The 19912-nt window shown below is 48.9% G+C and overlaps 1 protein-coding gene across 1 annotated transcript in view; it reads left to right on the forward strand.

The window, feature by feature from the left end:
• The window catches only part of susd4 (sushi domain containing 4), a 195221-nt gene that overhangs the window by 142236 nt on the left and 33073 nt on the right, over positions 1-19912 (forward strand). The window contains exon 7 of the mRNA XM_087984317.1: positions 10941-11129. Coding sequence (XP_087840443.1) covers positions 10941-11129 — 189 coding nt within the window. The remainder of the gene's footprint in view (positions 1-10940; positions 11130-19912) is intronic.

A 19912-nucleotide genomic window follows, 5' to 3' on the forward strand; every position in this document is an offset into this window, starting at 1 on the left:
CAGGCCCTTCAGCCCTCCAAGCCTGAGCCTATCCAAATGTACTGTCTAAACCTGTCGCCCATTTCCTAAGCATCTGTATCCCTCTGCTCCCCACCTACACTTGCATCTGTCCAGACGCATCTTAAATGAATCTACCATGCCTGCCTCTACCACCTCTGCTGGCAACGCATTCCAAACGCCCACCACCCTCTGTGTGAAGTACTTGCCACGTTTATCCCCCTTAAACTTTCCACCTCTCACCTTGGTCACTTTCTCGAAGAACTCTATTAAGTTGGTATGGCACGATCTCCCCTGCACAAAACCATGTTGCCTATCACTGATAAGCCCATTCTTTCCTAAATATAAATTGATCCTATCCCTCAGTACCCTCTCCAGCAACTTTCCCACCACCGACGTCAGGCTCACTGGTCTGTAGTTACCCGGAATATCCCTACTACCCTTCTTGTACAGGGGGACAATATGAGCAACCCTCCAGTCCTCCGGCACCTCACCTGTATTTAAGGATGCTACAAAAATATCTGTCAGGGCCCCAGCTATTTTGGTTCTGTCTTCACAAAACTGGATACAAATCAGAAACCAGAAATGTCAGAGAATGCAAGATTTAGTGAGAGGGAAGAACTGAGGGAGATCACTATCATAGAGAAATAGTGCTAGGAAAATTGATGGGATTTAAGGTGGATAAATCCCCAGGGCCTGATAATTTACTTCCCAGAGTACTTAAGGAAGTGGCTGTAGAAATAGTGGATGCATTGGTGGTCACCTTCCAGGATTCTCTAGACTCTATAAGAGTCCCTGCAGATTGGAGAATAGCTGCTGTTACTCCAATATTCAAAAAGAGAGATACCAGGGAATCATAGACCAGTAAGCCTAACATCGGTAGTGGGGAAAATTCTCAAATCCATAATCAAGGACTTTACAGCAGAGCATTGAGAAACCAGTGGCAGGATCAGACAGAGTCAGCATGGATTTATGAAGGAGAAATGATGCTTGAGAGATCAGTTGGAATTCTCTGAAGATGTAACTAGTAGAGTTGACAAGGGGGAGCCAGTCGATGTGGTATATTTGGACATTCAGAGAGCTTTTGACAAAATCCTGTATAAGAGATTATTGTGCAAGATGAAAGCACATGGGATTGGGGAAGTGTATTGAGATGGATAGAAACTGGTTGGCAGAGAGCAAAGAGTGGGAATTAATGGGCCCTTTTCAAATTGGCAGGCGGTGTCTAGTGGGGTGCCACAGGGATTCACAATATATATTAATGATTTGGATGAGGGAACAAAATGTAACATCTCAAAGTTTGCAAATGATACCAAGTTGGGTGGGAGGGTGAACTGTGACAGGGATGCAGAGATTCTTCAGCATGATCTGGACCTGTTGGCTGAGTGGGCAAATCCGATGCAGTATCATTTGGATACATGTGAGGTGGTTCACTTTGGAAACAAAAACAAGGTGGCAGATTACTATCTGAATGGCAGTAAATTGCAAGAGGGAAGTGTGAAGTGGGACCTGGGTGTCTTTGTGCACCAGTCGCTGAAGGCAGGTATGTAGGTGCAGCAGACATTAAGGCAGCAAATAGCTTGTTGGCCTTCATTGCGAGACGTTTCGAGTACAGGAGCAGGGATGTGTTGCTACAGTTTTACAGGGCCTTGGTGAGGCCACACCTAGAATATTGTGTGTAGTTTCTGAGGAAGGATGCTCTTGCTGTCAAGGGAGTATAGCGAAGGTTTTCCAGGCTGATTCCGGGAACGGCAGGACTTACGTAGGAGGAGAGATGGACGAGGTTAGGATAGTTTTCACTGGAGTTCAGACCAGTGAGGGGGAATCTCATAAAGACTTATAAAATTCTAACAGGACTAGGCAGGGTAGGTGCAGGAAGGATGTTCCTGATGGTGGGTGCATCCAGAACCAGAGTTCACAGTTTGAGGATTTGGGGTGATTTAGGACGGTGATGAGGAGACATTTCTTCACCCAAAGAATGGTGGGCTTGCGAATTCATTGCCACTGGAAGTAGCTGATGCCAAAACCTGTACTGTATTCAAGGGGTAGCTAGATACAGTGAGGGCAGTGGGATTAAACGTTATTGGGAGAAAGCAGGATTAGGCTACTGTGTTGGACGATCAGCCATGATCGTGATGAATGGCAGAGTAAGTTCGAAGGGCCAAATGGCCTGCTCTTGCTCCTATCTTCTATGTTTCTATGTTTAGTGAATGTGCAAAAACCTGGCAGAAGGACTATAATGCAGGAGATGTGAGGTTATACACTTGGCAGTAAGAATAGAGGAGCTGAATATTATTTAAATGGGGAGAGACTGCAGAAAGCTACAGCACAGAGGGATTTGGGCAATTCTGATGAGGAGTCAGCAGACTCAAATGTTAACTCTTTTTCTCTCTCCACAGATGTTGCCAGACCTGCTGAGTTTCTCCAGCAATTTCCGTCTTTGTTTCAGATTTGGAGAATTCTTGTGCATGAATCACAAAAAGCTGTGATCCAAGATGAGTGGTTAATAAGGAAAGCAAATGGAATGTTGGCCTTTATTTCAGAGGGAATGAAGTGTAAAACTGTGAGGAACTAGTCAGATCCCAGCTGTGAACAGTTTTGGGTCTGTTATCTGAGGAAAGATGTACTGGCATTGGAGGCAGTCCGGAAAAGGTTCACCAAGTTGATCCTGGGTATGAAGGGATTTTCTTACAAAGAGCAGTTGAGTAGGTTGGACCTGTACTCATTAGAATTCAGAAGAATGACAGATAACCTTAATGAGTACAGGCCCAGCCTGCTCAACTGCTCTTTGTAAGAAAATCCCTTCAAAATTCTAAGAGGACGTGACACAACAGGTGGGGAAAGGTTGTTGTGGGAAGGTCTGGGTCTAGAGGGTACCATCTCAGAATAAGGGGTCACACATTTAAGACGGAGATGGGGAGGAATTTCTTCTCTCTGAGTGTAACAAGTCTGTAGGAATTCATTAACGTGGAAGGCTTTTGGTCAGAGCCATGTTCAGGACTGAGGTAGACAGATTTTTGATCAGTCAGGGAATCAAGGGTGTCTGGGGAAAAGGCAGGAAAGTGGAGTTCAGGATGATCAGATCAGTCGTGATCCCATTGAATGATGGAGCAGACTCGATGGGCTGAATGGCCCTACTTCTTCTCCTCTGCCCGCCTTATTGTTACTCTGCCTCCCCTTGTATGCTGTACCTGCAAGTTAGCCTTCAGTAACTTACTGACAGGGACCCACAGGGCTGTTTGTAACCCTATGTACCATATGGCTGTATTGGCTTATGGCTTGGTATGAGAATGGTTAGGTAATTGTTTTTGACTGGTACAAACAAGATGGGTTGAATGGCCTCTTTCTATGCTGTAGCTCTCTATGGCTTGTATCAATTCACTTCAGCATTTCTTTTCTCATCTCCTTCTGAAGAATTACTCTAATTTCTTTGTCCAATATGCCACTTATGCTGTCACTTGCTCTCTGTCTGTCCTGCTGTCTTGTAGCACCCGGTGCGACCTTGATGCTTTCACGCCATCCTTTCATCACTATCTCCTGCAACATTTGGAGAATTACATCTTATTGCAGAGTTTGTTGTACATTGTGCCATTCTTTCAGAGTCGTTGGGTCAAAACCCTGGAACTCCCTCCCGAAGGGCATTGAGGGTCAACCTACAGCAGGTGGACTGCAACGGTTCAGGAAGGCAGCTCACCCCCACCACTTCAAGGGCAACTAGCGTACGGGCAATAGATGTTAGTCCAGCCGGCAATTCCCATGTCCCATGAATGAATAACAAAATTCGTGGTTTCAAAGGAATAAAGATATTTGGTTTGTCACGGAGTTAGCACTGCTGTCTCACAGCACCAGGGACCCAGGTTTGATCCCACCCTTGGGCAACTTCTGTGTGGAGTTTGTACGTTTTCCCAGTGTCTGTGTGGGTTTCCTCCGGGTGCTCCGGTTTCCTCCCACAGTCCAAAGATGTGCAGGTTAGGTAAATTGGCCATGTTAAATTGCCCATAATATTCAGGGATATGTAGACTAGGTGTATTAGTCAGGGGTAAATATAGGGTAAGGGTATGGGTAGTGTGGACTTGTGGGCTGAAGGGTCTGTTTCCATGCTGAGGGATTCTAAGTTGGCCTCGTGTATTGAGATCTCTTCCAAGCCTTATTGAGATCCTTTACATCCACAGTCCCAGCTTCCCAGATTTCTATCACTGCCAGTACACTCTTAATCCAGTCTGTAGGATAGGTCACATTCTGGAATATTCCTTTCTTTCTCAGCTCCTCCACTTTGTCTTTCTTTGGTTTCCCATTCTCATCCGATTCAAAATGATGTTGACCAGGAAGACGTTGAAGATCTGTTCAGCAGCCAATGGGTCCGTGAGATGCTACAAAGCTCTCCTGGTGTGTGAATGACCAACCCCAAGCTTTAGACTTCTTTCAGCTGAGCTGAATGGGTTTCACTTCACCTCCACATCATCATTCTTCCCACTGCACTGGCTTCTCAGCTCAGGCTTTCCTCTTCGGCTGAGTTTTGTTCCACTGTTTAGTCTCCACCTTACCCGCGAGCTCTCCATTTTTAAGGTCACTATCCTGATAACTTACACATGTCTTCAAAACATAGAAATGTAAATGATAGGCACAGGAGTGGGCCATTTGGCCCTTCGAGCCCTCATCCCCATTCAATAGGATCATGGAATCTCAGTATCCCATTCCCGCTTTCTCTCCATACCCCTTGATCCCTTTAGCCCCAAGGGCTACATCTAGCTCCCTCTTGAATATATTGAATGAACTGACCCCAACAGCTTCCTGTGGGAGAGAATTCCAATCTTTCACAATTCTCTCAGTGAAGAAATTCTTCCTCACCTTAGTCCTGAATAGCTTACCCTTTATTCTTAAGACTGTGACCTCTAGTTCTGGACTTGCCTGTCCAGTCCCATCAGGATTTTGTATGTTTGCCATTCTTCTCCGTTCCAGCCAGTGCAAGCCCAGTCAATTCAGTCTTTCCCGACATGTCAGTGATGTTGTGGAAAGCACCTGTGTTTGACAGTTCACAGTCGTTTGTAGCTCTCCTTCTGCAGTCAGACAAAAAAACTGCAGATGCTGGAATCCAAAACCGACAGGCAGGAGGCTGGAAAAACACAGCAAGCCAGGCAGCGCCAGGAGGTGGAGAAGTCAACGTTTCAGGTGTAACCCTTTTTCAGAACCCCTTCTGTAGTCAGCATTCTAACAATCACAAACCGTTCCTCAGCTTTGAACTTGACAATGCCAATCTGTTCAATGGTGAAGAGTGATTTGTCAGAAACGTTATCTGACATCTCTTTAGCAGCCTTACTTTTTAGGCTTGCTTTGCTTCTTTCTAACTAAGATGGAAATGTGTTGCTGGAAAAGCGCAGCAGGTCAGGCAGCATCTAGGGAACAGGAGAATCGACGTTTCGGGCATTAGCCCTTCTTCAGGAAGGGCATTAGCCCTTCTTTCTAACTAAGCCCTTGCGAGTAAAGTGATTCAGCATCTCGCAGTTGAACACTGATTTCCACATGCTGGACATGCTTTCTGTTCACCTCTGTGGGGTCCATCACCTTAGTTATATCCTGTCCTCTAACCCTGACCTTTTTTGCGGGAACGTTTCAAATATTTCTTCATAGACATTTCAAACTGTGCCTTCAGTACTGTTAAAACCTGTCCTGTCTGCCTCCCTCTGGTGAGGTTTGGAGCATTCATACAACAGATTTATTAACCTTACTTGTCTTTACTCAATTCTGTGATTAGTTTACAGTTTCACCAGTGACAAACTCTGCCTCCCATCATCTTCAGTTTCACAGCTATTAGGAATTGGAAATTTGACATCCTTGCTAACACACCCAGTGATTCAGTAACAAATTGCTGTTTCCATTTCTCAGCTGAGCATGTATCCAGTTTCAGGAGAAAGTGAGGTCTGCAGATGCTGGAGATCAAAGTTGAAACTTTATTGCTGGAACAGCACAGCAGGTCAGGCAGCATCCAGGGAACAGGAGATTCGACGTTTCGGGCACAGGCCCTTCTTCAGGAATGAGCAGAGAGTGTTCAGCAGGAGAAGATAAAAGGTAGGGAGGAGGGACTTGGAGGAGGGGCGTTGGAAATGTGATAGGTGGAAAGAGGTCAAGGTGAGGGTGATAGGTCGGAGTAGGATGGAGGCGGAGAGGTCAAGAAGAAGACTGCAGGTCAGGAAGGCGGTGCCGGGCTGGAGGGATCCGGCTGAGACAAGGTGGGGGGAGGGGGGATGAAGAAACTGGTGAAGTCCAAGTTCATCCCCTGTGGTTGGAGGGTTCCCAGTCGGAAGATAAGACGCTCCTCCTCCGACCGTCGCGTTGTTGTGGTTTGGCGGTGGATGAGTCCAATGACCTGCATATCCTCGGTGGAGTGGGAGGGGGAGTTGAAATGCTGTGCTACAGGTTGGTTGGGTTGGTTCGTCCGGGTGGCCCAGAGGTGCTCTCTGAATCGCTCCGCAAGTAGGCGGCCTGTTTCCCCAATATAGAGGAGGCCACACCGGCTGCAGCGGATGCAGGAGATGATGTGGGTGGAGGTGCAGGTGAATCTGTGGCGGATATGGAAGTTTCCTTTGGGGCCTTGGAGAGAAGTGAGGGGGGAGGTGTGGGCGCAAGTGTTGCACCTCCTGCGGTTGCAAGGGAAGGTGCCGGGAGTGGAGGTTGGGTCGGTGGGGGGTGTGGATCTGACAAGGGAGTCGCGGAGGGAGTGGTCTCTACGGAAAGCTGATAGGGGAGGGGAGGGAAATATATCCTTGGTGCTGGGGTCTGTTTGGAGGTGGCGGAAGTGACGGCGGATGATGCGCTGTACATGGAGATTGGTGGGGTGGTAGGTGAGGACCAGTGGGGTTCTGTCCTGGTGGCGGTTCCACATACCCTCTTCGTAGGATATGTGGAACAATCCATCTTCCGCAACTACACTGGCCCCACCCCCCATGTTTTCCTTCGCTACATTGATGACTGTATCGGCGCTACCTCGTGCTCCCACGAGGAGGTTGAACAGTTCATCCACTACACTAACACCTTCCACCCCGACCTCAAATTCACCTGGACAGTCTCGGACTCCTCCCTCCCCTTCCTAGACCTTTCTGTTTCTATCTCAGGCGACCGAATCAACACGGACATCTACTACAAACCAACCGACTCCCACAGCTACCTGGACTACACCTCCTCCCATCCTGCCCCCTGTAAAAATGCTATTCCATTCTCCCAATTCCTTCGTCTCCGCCGCATCTGCTCCCAGGAGGACCAGTTCAAAATACGTACAACACAGATGGCCTCCTTCTTCAAGGACCGCAATTTCCCCCCCGACGTGGTCGACGATGCCCTCCACCGCATCTCCTCCACTTCCCGCTCCTCCGCCCTTGAGCCCCGCCCCTCCAACCGCCACCAGGACAGAACCCCACTGGTCCTCACCTACCACCCCACCAATCTCCATGTACAGCGCATCATCCGCCGTCACTTCCGCCACCTCCAAACAGACCCCAGCACCAAGGATATATTTCCCTCCCCTCCCCTATCAGCTTTCCGTAGAGACCACTCCCTCCGCGACTCCCTTGTCAGATCCACACCCCCCACCGACCCAACCTCCACTCCCGGCACCTTCCCTTGCAACCGCAGGAGGTGCAACACTTGCGCCCACACCTCCCCCCTCACTTCTCTCCAAGGCCCCAAAGGAAACTTCCATATCCGCCACAGATTCACCTGCACCTCCACCCACATCATCTACTGCATCCGCTGCAGCCGGTGTGGCCTCCTCTATATTGGGGAAACAGGCCGCCTACTTGCGGAGCGATTCAGAGAGCACCTCTGGGCCACCCGGACGAACCAACCCAACCAACCTGTAGCACAGCATTTCAACTCCCCCTCCCACTCCACCGAGGATATGCAGGTCATTGGACTCATCCACCGCCAAACCACAACAACCCGACGGTCGGAGGAGGAGCGTCTTATCTTCCGACTTGGAACCCTCCAACCGCAGGGGATGAACTTGGACTTCACCAGTTTCTTCATCCCCCCTCCCCCCACCTTGTCTCAGCCGGATCCCTCCAGCCCGGCACCGCCTTCCTGACCTGCAATCTCCGCCTCCATCCTACTCCGACCTATCACCCTCACCTTGACCTCTTTCCACCTATCACATTTCCAACGCCCCTCCTCCAAGTCCCTCCTCCCTACCTTTTATCTTCTCCTGCTGAACACTCTCTGCTCATTCCTGAAGAAGGGCCTGTGCCCGAAACGTCGAATCTCCTGTTCCCTGGATGCTGCCTGACCTGCTGTGCTGTTCCAGCAATAAAGTTTCAACCTGTATCCAGTTTCAGGCCGACACGACATTCCAGTTTTCATGGTGACTGCTTATTAAGTGAAAGCAAAATGTCTGATGACAAGCCACATTCTTTCTCCAAAGAGGCCAAGTTAGTTCCAAGTCAGGATGGTGTAGAACTTACAGGGAACTTGCTGAACCTGAAAAACCAGTGGGAGACTCAGTAAGGGATATAATGGGGCCAGTGGCCCAAGGAGAGTTGTAGACCGGCCAGTTTTACATCCAAGCGTCATAGCAATGTCTCTGAGTCATAATGTGTCATCTTGGGGTCAAAACAATTAAATCCAGGAATTTGGAAATTTGAGAAGAGCTCGCTAAGGAAGGTGGAGTTAGTCAGGTGTAGACAGCAGTAACAGTTTGTTGTAGCCTGGAACCAGGGCTGCAATTTAACCAAAATTGCAGCACAAACCGGGTTGGGGGGAGCGGTGTGCGGAATGCCAGAGAATACCAGAGAAAGGATGAAGGAAATCCCATAGAGACCTGCTTGAAGCAGGGGGACTGGGTTTCCACGGCAACTCAGTTCCTTAGTAGACTGGGAAAGAAACACAAAGTTAAAAATAAACAGTAATACTCAGAAATGAACATACTGGTCATACTGGAAATTCATTTTGACTTTTACAAGATAAAGTGGACCGGAATTCTCATTCTCCAGTTTTACTAATTCTTCCTTATTCATCGGGCCCAGCTCCCAACAAACTGACTTTTCCTGGGGACCTAATGCCTAGCAGGCTGGGTTAGTCTGGGAAAGGGTTACCCTGGGGACTGGATCACCCTGGGGTCAGGGTTAGTCTGGGAAAGGGTTACCCTGGGGACTGGATAACCCTGGAGTCAGGGTTAGTCTGGGAAAGGGTTACCCTGGGGACTGGATTACCCTGGGGACTGGGTTACCCTGGGGACTGGATTACCCTGGAGTCAGGGTTAGTCTGGGAAAGGGTTACCCTGGAGACTGGATTACCCTGGAGTCAGAGTTAGTCTGGGAAAGGGTTACCCTGGGGACTGGATTACCCTGGGGTCAGGGTTAGTCTGGGAAAGGGTTACCCTGGGGACTGGATTACCCTGGGGTCAGGGTTAGTCTGGGAAAGGGTTACCCTGGGGACTGGATTACCCTGGGGACTGGGTTACCCTGGGGACTGGATTACCCTGGGGTCAGGGTTAGTCTGGGAAAGGGTTACCCTGGGGACTGGATTACCCTGGGGTCAGGGTTAGTCTGGGAAAGGGTTACCCTGGGGACTGGATTACCCTGGGGTCAGGGTTACCCTCGGGACTGGGTTACCCTGGGGTCTGGGTTACCCTGGGGTCTGGGTTACCCTGGGGACTGGGTTACCCTGGGGTATGGGTTACTCTGGGGACTGGGTTGCCCTGGGGTCTGGGTTACCCTGGGGACTGGGTTACCCTGGGGTCTGGGTTACTCTGGGGACTGGGTTACCCTGGGGTCTGGGTTACCCTGGGGTCTGGGTTACCCTGGGGACTGGGTTACCCTGGGGTCTGGGTTACTCTGGGGACTGGGTTACCCTGGGGTCTGGGTTATCCTGGGGACTGCATTGCCCTGGGGTCTGGGTTACCCTAGGGTCTGGGTTACTCTGGGGAAGGGTTACCCTGGAGTCTGGGATACCCTGGGGACTGGGTTGCCCTGGGGTCTGGGTTACTCTGGGGACTGGGTTACCCTGGGGTCAAGGTTATCCTGGGGACTGGGTTACCCTGGGGTCAGGGTTACCCTGGAGAGTGGGTTACTCTGGGGTCAGAGTGACCCTGGGGTCAAGGTTACTCTGGGGTCTGGGTTACCCTGGGGTCAAGGTTATCCTGGGGACTGGGTTACCTTCGGGTCAGGGTTACCTTCGGGTCAGGGTTACCCTGGGGACTGGGTTACGCTGGGGTCAGGGTTGCCCTGGGGACCTGGTTACCCTGGGGACTGGGTTACCCTGGGGTCAGGGTTACCCTGGGGACTGGGTTACCCTGGGGTCAGGGTTATCCTGGGGACTGGGTTATCCTGGGGACTGTGTTACCTTGGGGTCAGGTTACCCTGGGATCGGGGTTACCCTGGGATCAGGGTTACCCTGGGGACTGGGTTGCCCTGGGGACTGGGTTACACTGGCGACAAGGTATCATTGGGACAGAGTTTCATTGGGACAGGATGTCATTGGGAGTGGGTGTCATTGAGAGTGGGTGTCATTGGGACAGGATGTCATTGGGAGTGGGTGTCATTGGGAGTGGGTGTCATTGGGAGTGGGTGTCATTTGGAGTGGGTGTCATTGGGACAGGGTGTCTTTGGGACAGGGTTTCATTGGGACTGGGTTTGATTGGGACAGGGTGTCATTGGGACTGGGTTTGATTGGGACTGGGTGTCATTGGGACTGGGTGTCATTGGGACTGGGTTTGATTGGGACTGGGTGTCATTGGGACTGGGTTTGATTGGGACTGGGTGTCATTGGGACTGGGTGTCATTGGGACTGGGTGTCATGGCGTCTAGGTTTCGCTGAGGACAGGGTTACCCGCAGACAGAGTTCCACTGAGGTCTGGGTTTCCGTGGGGACCCGATCCCTTTGGCGAGTTGGATCACCAGACTGGACTTCCTGACAGATTACTGACCTGGTTTTCCTGTGAATTTGTTCCTGTGCAGGTTGCTTGAAGCCACAGGTGTTTCCTCACAGTTACATCAACGTTTCCGACTCTCTGACCCCGTTCCCTGTGGGATCAGTGTTACGTTATCAGTGCTTTCCCGGCTACAAGCTAACAGGACCCGCGATTCTGGAATGTATGTACAACCTCCTGTGGTCGTCCAGCCCACCACAGTGCCTAGATGTTGAAGGTAGACTCACTTTCTCGGTGTGAATCCCCATTTGGCACCATCACCTTCTTCAGCTATCCTTCAGACATTTTATAACATTCCCCACCCCTCCCTTGCCAACAAATCATAAACACTCGCATCACAGAAGGGTTACAGTACAGAAGGAGGCCATTTGGTCCATCATGCTAGCAGCAGCTCCTCAAATGCGTGCTGATCAAACACTCGTTGCTGGGTGTACGGTGAGAGGGAGACCAGGATGACTGAGAGGTACATTCATCGTGTAGCAGACCTCCCCTTGGTTTTGTGTTCCTCCATCACCAACATTGAAAGGTATTCCAATTCCTAGCTGGTTTCTGACTATGGGCACAGGGCTATTTTTATGGCAGTGTGCAGACTCTATCATCTTGCAGCCAGAGCAGCGAGCTACAGGCTGGGTTGCTGAGGGGTGAGGGGGAAGACAGCCCCCCCCGCCCGGCTGCCGTTGCTAACGGAGCCCTTTCGGGAACTCGAGAGTCCAACATTCAGAGTAGGACAACACAAAATAAGTGGATTGGTGCAAACGATCAAACAATGTCACCGCTGCACAGACTGTTCTGGAAGAGTGTGTTCCTCAGCAGTTATCCGTATGCTGTCTACTGTCTACTGTAGGCCCCTTAGCTGTGACCTGACTGGGATCAGCCCCATACCTCCAACCCCCAGTAAACCAATCCAAACTATTCCTCCAACCCACAATAAGGATGTTGCTAGGGTTGGAGGATTTGCGTACAGGAGTTGGGAGGTCATGTTGCGGCTGTATAGGACATTGGTTAGGCCACTGTTGGAATATTGCGTGCAGTTCTAGTCTCCTTCCTATTGGAAAGATGCTGTGAAACTTAAAAGGGTTTAGAAAAGATTTACAAGGATGTTGCCAGGGTTGAAGGATTTGAGCTATAGGGTGAGGTTGAACAGGCTGGGGCTGTTTTCCCTGGAACATCGGAGGCTGAGGGGTGACCTTATAGAGGTTTACAAAATTATGAGGGGCATGGATAGGATAAATAGACAAAGTCTTTTCCCTGGGGTGGGGGAGTCCAGAATTAGAGGGCATAAGTTTAGGGTGAGAGGGGAAAGATATAAAAGAGACCTAAGGGGCAACTTTTTCACACAGAGGGTGACATGTGTATGGAATGAGCTGCCAGAGGATGTGGTGGAGGCTGGTACAATTGCAACATTTAAAGGCATTTGGATGGGTATATGAATAGGAAGGGTTTGGAGGGATATGGGCCGGGAGCTGGCAGGTGGGCTGAAATTAGATTGGGATATCTGGTTGGCATGGAAAAGTTGGACTGAAGGGTCTGTTTCTATGCTGTACATCCCTATGACTCTAATACATCAATCCCAAACTATTCCTCCAGTCCCCAGAAGACCAATCCCAAACTATTCCTCCAACCCCCCAGTACACCAATCCCAAATTATTCCCCCCATCCCCAGTACACCAATCCCAAACCATTCCTCCAATCCACAGTACACCAATCCCAAACTATTCCCCCAATCCCCAATACACCAATCACAAACTATTCCTCCAATCCCCAGTACACCAATCCCAAACTATTCCTCCAGTCCCCAATACACCAATCCCAAACTATTCCCCCAATCCCCAGTACAACAATACTAAACTATTCCTCCAATCCCCAGTACACCAATCCTAAACCATTCCTCCAATCCCCAGTACACCAATCCCAAACCATTCCTCCAATTCACAGTACACCAATCCCAAACTATTCCTCCAACCCCCCAGTACAACAATCCCAAACTATTCCTCCAATCCCAATACACAAATCCCAAACTATTTCTCCAACCCCCCAGTACAACAATCCCAAATCATTCCCCCAATCCCCAATACACCAATCCCTAACTATTCCTCCAGTCCCCAGTACACCAATCCCAAACTATTCCTCCAATCCCCAGTACACCAATCCCAAACTATTCCCCCAATCCCCAGTACAACAATCCCAAATCATTCCCCCAATCCCGAATACACCAATCCCTAACTATTCCTCCAGTCCCCAGTACACCAATCCCAAATCATTCCCCCAATCCCCAATACACCAATCCCAAACTATTCCTCCAACCCCCCAGTACAACAATCCCAAACTATTCCTCCAACCCCCCAGTACACCAATCTCAAACCATTCCTCCAATCCCCAGTACATCAATCCCAATCTATTCCTCCAATCCCAATACACCAATCCCAAACTATTCCTCCAATCTCCAGTACACCAATCCCAAACAATCCCCCAGTCCCCAGTACACCAATCCCAAACTATTCCCCCAATCCTCAATTCACCAATCACCAACTATTGCTCCAGTCCCCAGTACACCAATCCCAAACTATTCCTCCAGTCCCCAGTACACCAATCCCAAACTATTCCTCCAATCCCCAGTACACCAATCCCAAACTATTCCCCCAATTCCCAGTACACCAATCCCAAACTATTCCCCCAATCCCCAGTACAACAATCCTAAACTATTCCTCCAACCCCCCAGTACACCAATCCCAAACTAATCCTCCAATCCCGAGTACACCAATCCCAAACCATTCCTCCAGTCCCCAGTACACCAATCCCAAACTATTCCCCCATCCCCAGTACACCAATCCCAAACTATTCCTCCAACCCCCCAGTACAACAATCCCAAACTATTCCTCCAATCCCAATACACAAATCCCAAACTATTTCTCCAACCCCCCAGTACAACAATCCCAAATCATTCCCCCAATCCCCAATACACCAATCCCTAACTATTCCTCCAGTCCCCAGTACACCAATCCCAAACTAATCCTCCAATCCCGAGTACACCAATCCCAAACCATTCCTCCAATCCCCAGTACACCAATCCCAAACCATTCCTCCAATTCACAGTACACCAATCCCAAACTATTCCTCCAACCCCCCAGTACAACAATCCCAAACTATTCCTCCAATCCCAATACACAAATCCCAAACTATTTCTCCAACCCCCCAGTACAACAATCCCAAATCATTCCCCCAATCCCCAATACACCAATCCCTAACTATTCCTCCAGTCCCCAGTACACCAATCCCAAACTATTCCTCCAATCCCCAGTACACCAATCCCAAACTATTCCCCCAATCCCCAGTACAACAATCCCAAATCATTCCCCCAATCCCGAATACACCAATCCCTAACTATTCCTCCAGTCCCCAGTACACCAATCCCAAATCATTCCCCCAATCCCCAATACACCAATCCCAAACTATTCCTCCAACCCCCCAGTACAACAATCCCAAACTATTCCTCCAACCCCCCAGTACACCAATCTCAAACCATTCCTCCAATCCCCAGTACATCAATCCCAATCTATTCCTCCAATCCCAATACACCAATCCCAAACTATTCCTCCAATCTCCAGTACACCAATCCCAAACAATCCCCCAGTCCCCAGTACACCAATCCCAAACTATTCCCCCAATCCTCAATTCACCAATCACCAACTATTGCTCCAGTCCCCAGTACACCAATCCCAAACTATTCCTCCAGTCCCCAGTACACCAATCCCAAACTATTCCTCCAATCCCCAGTACACCAATCCCAAACTATTCCCCCAATTCCCAGTACACCAATCCCAAACTATTCCCCCAATCCCCAGTACAACAATCCTAAACTATTCCTCCAACCCCCCAGTACACCAATCCCAAACTAATCCTCCAATCCCGAGTACACCAATCCCAAACCATTCCTCCAGTCCCCAGTACACCAATCCCAAACTATTCCCCCATCCCCAGTACACCAATCCCAAACTATTCCCCCAGTCCCCAATACGCCAATCCCAAACTATTCCCCCAATCCCCAATACACCAATCCCAAACTATTCCTCCAGTCCCCAGTACACCAATCCCAAACTATTCCTCCAATCCCTAGTACACCAACCCCAAATCTCTGGCATTGTCTGACAATGCCCAGCTCTGTTCCTGAGCAGCCCTCCCCTCACCTCACTGTAAATGTAACACCCAACCCATTCCATCTCGAATTTGAATCATTACCTTGGAGTGTGTGTGGGCTGTAAACTCTAGTTTCCTGAAGAATTGCTGCTAGAATGCGTGCACCATTCTATGAGAACTCCTTACTTATAGCTTGACCTTATCAGAGGTTCTGTACCGTTCTGGTTCCCTTGATATAACCATGTGATACTCACATTGCTATGGCACCATCACACACTAATGTTAATGCCAGTGAGGAGGCCAGCCTGGGAAGTGCAGTATTACTGTGCCACCATCTCACAAGGCCCAAGTAGCTGGGATGAGTGAGTCACAGAGTTATGGAGATGTACAGCACAGAAACAGACTCTTCGGGACAACTCATCCATGCCAACCAAATATCTGAAATAAATCTAGTTCCAATTGCCAGCATTTGACCCATATCCCTCTAACCTCTTCCTATTCCTATATCCACTCAGATGCCTTTCTAACGTTGTAATTGTACCACTTCCTCTGGCAGCTCATTCCATACACGTACCACCCTCTGTGAGAAAAAGCTGCCCTTAGGTCCCTTTTAAATCTTTCCTCTCTCACCATAAACCTATATCCTGTAGGTCTGCAAAATACCTTGACTATTCACCCTATCAATGTCCCCCATGGTTTTATAAACCTCTATAAGGTCACCCCTCAGCCTCCGACGCTCCAGGGAAAACAGCCCCAGCCTGTTCAGCCTCTCCCTATCGTTCAAATTCTCCAACCCTGACAACTTCCTTGTAAATCTTTTCTGAACCCTTTCTAGTTTCAAAGAACATAGAACATTACTATGCAGTACAGGCCCTTCGGCCCTCGATGTTGCACCGACCCGTGGAACCAAGCTGAAGCCCATCTAACCCATACTATTCCATTCTTATCCATCCATTCTCGTCCATATGTCTGGCCAATGACCATTTAAATGCCCTTAAAGTTGGCGAGTCTACTACTGTTGCAGACACTGTGTTCCATGCTCCTACTATGAGTAAAGAAACTTTCTCTGACATCTGACCTACATCTTTCATCCCTCAATTTAAAGCTATGCCCCCTCGTGCTCACCGTCACCATACTTGGAAAAATCCTCTCCCGGTCCACCCTATCTAACCCTCTGATTATCTTATATGTCTCTATTAAGTCACTTCTCAACCTTCTTCTCTCTAACGAAAACAGCCTCAAGTCCCTCAGCCTTTCCTCTTCAGACCTTCCCTCCATACCAGGCAACATCCTAGTAAATCTCCTCTACACCCTTTCCAAAGCTTCCACATCCTTCCTATAATGCAGTGACCATAACTGTATACAATACTCCAAGTGCGACCGCACCAAGTTGATCTCATGGTTTCAAAACTCAATCCCTCTATTAATAAAAGCTAAACACTGTATGCCTTCTTAACAACCCTGTCAACCTGGGTGGCAACTTTCAAGGATCTATACCTGGACACCGAGATCTCTCTGCCCATCTACACTATCAAGAATCTTACCATTAGCCTAGTACTCTGTATTCCTGTTACCCCTTCCAAATTGAATCACCTCACACTTTTCTGCATTAAACTGCATTTGCCACCTCTCAGCCCAGCTCTGCAGCTTACCTATGTCTCTCTGTGATGTAAAACATTCTTCGTCACTATCCACAACTCCACCAACCTTAGTGTCGTCTGCAAATTTACTAACCCATCCTTCTACGCCCACATCTAGAAGATTTATATAAATGACAAACAACAGTAGAAGCAAAACAGACTAGTTTTGAACTCTAAGATGAATATTTCCCATCAACCACCACCCTTGTCTTCTTTCAGCAAGCCAATTACTGATCCAAACTGCTGTATCTCCCACACTCCCATTCCTCTGCATTTTGTACAATAGCCTACTGTGGGGAACCTGGCCGGGTTCATTAGCCAGTACCAAATCCAATGTGGCCTCACCCCTTGTTGACCTGTCTCCACACTGTGTCAGGAAACCCTCCTGCACACACTGGACAAAAACTGACCCATCTAAAGTACTTGAACTATAATATTCCCAGTCAATATTTGGAAAATTAAAGTCTCCCATAACAACTACCCTGTCACTCTCGCTCCTACTGAGGATCATCTTTGCTATCCTATTCTCTACATCTCCGGAACTATCTGGATGTCTGTAGAAAACTCCCAACAGGGTGACCTCTCCTTTCCTGTTTCTAACCTCAGCCCATACTACCTCAGTAGGCGAGTCCTCAAATGTCCTTTCTGCTACTGTAATACTGTCCTTGACTAACCACCACCCCCTCTTATACCATTTTCTCTGTTCTTACTGAAACATCTAAATCCTGGAATCTCAACACCCATTCCTGTCCCTGCTCTAACCATGTCTCCGAAATGGCCACGACCTCGAAGTCCCAGGTACAACCCATGCTGCAAGTTCACCCACCTTATTCCAGGTGCTCCTGGCGTTGAAGTAGACACACTTCAAACCAATTTCTTGCCTGCCGGTGCCTTCTTGCAACCTTGAAAGCTTATTTCTGACTTCACTACTCTCAATCTCCCATATACTCTAAGTACAATTTCGGTTCCCATCCCCCTGCTGAATTAGTTTAAACCCACCCGAAGAGCATGAGCACATTTCGCCCCAGGATATTGATACCTCTGTGATTCAGATGAAGACCATCCTGTTTGTAGAGGTTCCACCTACCCCAGAAACAGCCCCAATTATCCAGGAACCCAAACTCTCCCTCCTGCACCATCCCAGTAACCACGTGTTCAACTCCTCTCTCTCCCTATTCCTTGCCTCGTTAGCATGTGGCACAGGCAATAAACCAGAGACAACAACTCTGTTTGTTCTAGCTCTAAGCTTCCACCCTAGCTCCCTGAATTTCTGCCTTAAATCCCCATCTCTCTCTCTTCGTATCTATGTATTTGGTGCCGATGTGGGCCATGACTTGGGGCTGCTCCCCCTCCCCCTTAAGGATCCCAAAAACACGATCAGAGACATCATGGATCCTGGCACCTTGGAGGCAACACACCAACCGTGAGTCTCTCTCGTCCCCACAGAACCTCCTATCTGTCCCCCTAACTATGGAGTCCCCAATGACTACTGCTCTGCTCCCCTTCCCCCTCTCCCTTCTGAGCAACAGGGACAGACTCTGTGCCAGAGCCCTGTGCCCCACTGCTTTCCCCTGGTAAGTCGTTCCCCCTTACAGTATCCAAAACTTATTGTACTTATTGTTGAGGGGAATGGCCACAGGGGACCCCTGCACTGCCAGCCGGTTCCCTTTCCGTCCCCTAACGGTAACCCATCTGCCGTCTTTTTGTACTTGAGGTGTGATTACCTCCCTGTAACTCCTCTCAATAACCCCCTCTATCTCCCAAATGATCCAAAGTTCATCCAGCTCCAGCTCCAGTTCCAGTTCCCTAACGCTGTATTCGAGGAGCTGGAGTTGGGTGCACTTCCCACAGATGTAGTCAGCAGGGACACTAGTGGTGACCCTTACCTCCCACATTCTGCAGGAGGAACCTTCAACTGCCCTCCTCTCCATTCCTACTGTCTAAATTCCCAACGAGACTACTGAAAAGAAAAAAAAAATAAAGAAACCAGTTACCTTATCAATTGGCGCGCAGAACCTTTTTTCTTTGGTTAGAGGAAGAGACGGGTAGGAGACGCTACACGAATAGTGTTTCGGGTAAAGCAACCACCCAAATCTAAAGCCTCACTTACCCAGCAGTCCCATGTCTGCTCCTGCTCAGTGTGCGCTCCACCTATACACGAGGTAAACCTTAATATCTTTTCAAAATTTACCTTCCCATTGGGCCTCTGGTCCTCACTGTCACTCCACCCACTCCAACTTCCGCCCGAAGCAAGGTGAACGCTGAACCCCTGAAGGATGTTTCACAACATCCTTCCTGGAATAGGGAGAGCAGAATTGTACACAATATTCCAAAAGTGGCCTAACCAATGTCCTGTACAGCCGCAACATGGCATCTCAACTCCTATATTCAGTGCCCTGACCAATAAAGGGAAGCATACCAAATGCCTTCTTCACTATCCTATCTACCTGTGACTCCACTTTCAAGGAGCTATGAACCTGCACTCCAAGGTCTCTTTGTTCAGCAACACTCCCTAGGACCTTACCATTAAGCGTATAAGTCCTGCTAAGATTTGCTTTCCCAAAATGCAGCACCTCACATTTATCGGAATTAAACTCCATCTGCCACTTCTCAGCCCATTGGCCCATCTGATCAAGATCCTGTTGTAATCTGAGGTAACCTTCTTTGCTGTCCGCTACACCTCCAATTTTGGTGTCATCTGCAAACTTACTAACTATACCTCATCTGTTCACATCTAAATCATTTATATAAATGACAAAAAGCAGTGGAACCAGCACCGATCCTTGTGGCGCTCCACTGGTCACAGGCCTCCAGTGTGAGAAACAACCCTCCACCACCACCCTCTGTCTTCTACCTTTGAGCCAGTTCTGTATCCAAATGGCTAGTTCTCTCTGTATTCCATGAGATCTAACCTTGCTCACCATTTTCCCATGGGGAACCTTGTCGAACGCCTTACTGAAGTCCAAATAGATCATGTCCACCGCTCTGCCCTCATCAATCATTTTTGTTACTTCTTCAAAAAAAACTCACCCAAGTTTGTGAGACATGATGTCCCACGCACAAAGCTATGCTGACTATCCCTAACCAGTCCTTGCCTTTCCAAATACATGTACATCCTGTCCCTCAGGATTCCCTCCAACAAATTGCCCACCACCGAGGTCAGGCTCACTGGTCTATAATTCCCTGGCTTTTTCTTACCACCCTTCTTAAGCGATAGCAGAGATCT

The sequence above is a fragment of the Chiloscyllium plagiosum genome, unplaced genomic scaffold (genome assembly GCF_037043375.1).
Source record: "Chiloscyllium plagiosum isolate Xiang-an unplaced genomic scaffold, Cpla_swu_hap1 HiC_scaffold_3, whole genome shotgun sequence".
Taxonomy (NCBI): Eukaryota; Metazoa; Chordata; class Chondrichthyes; order Orectolobiformes; family Hemiscylliidae; genus Chiloscyllium; species Chiloscyllium plagiosum.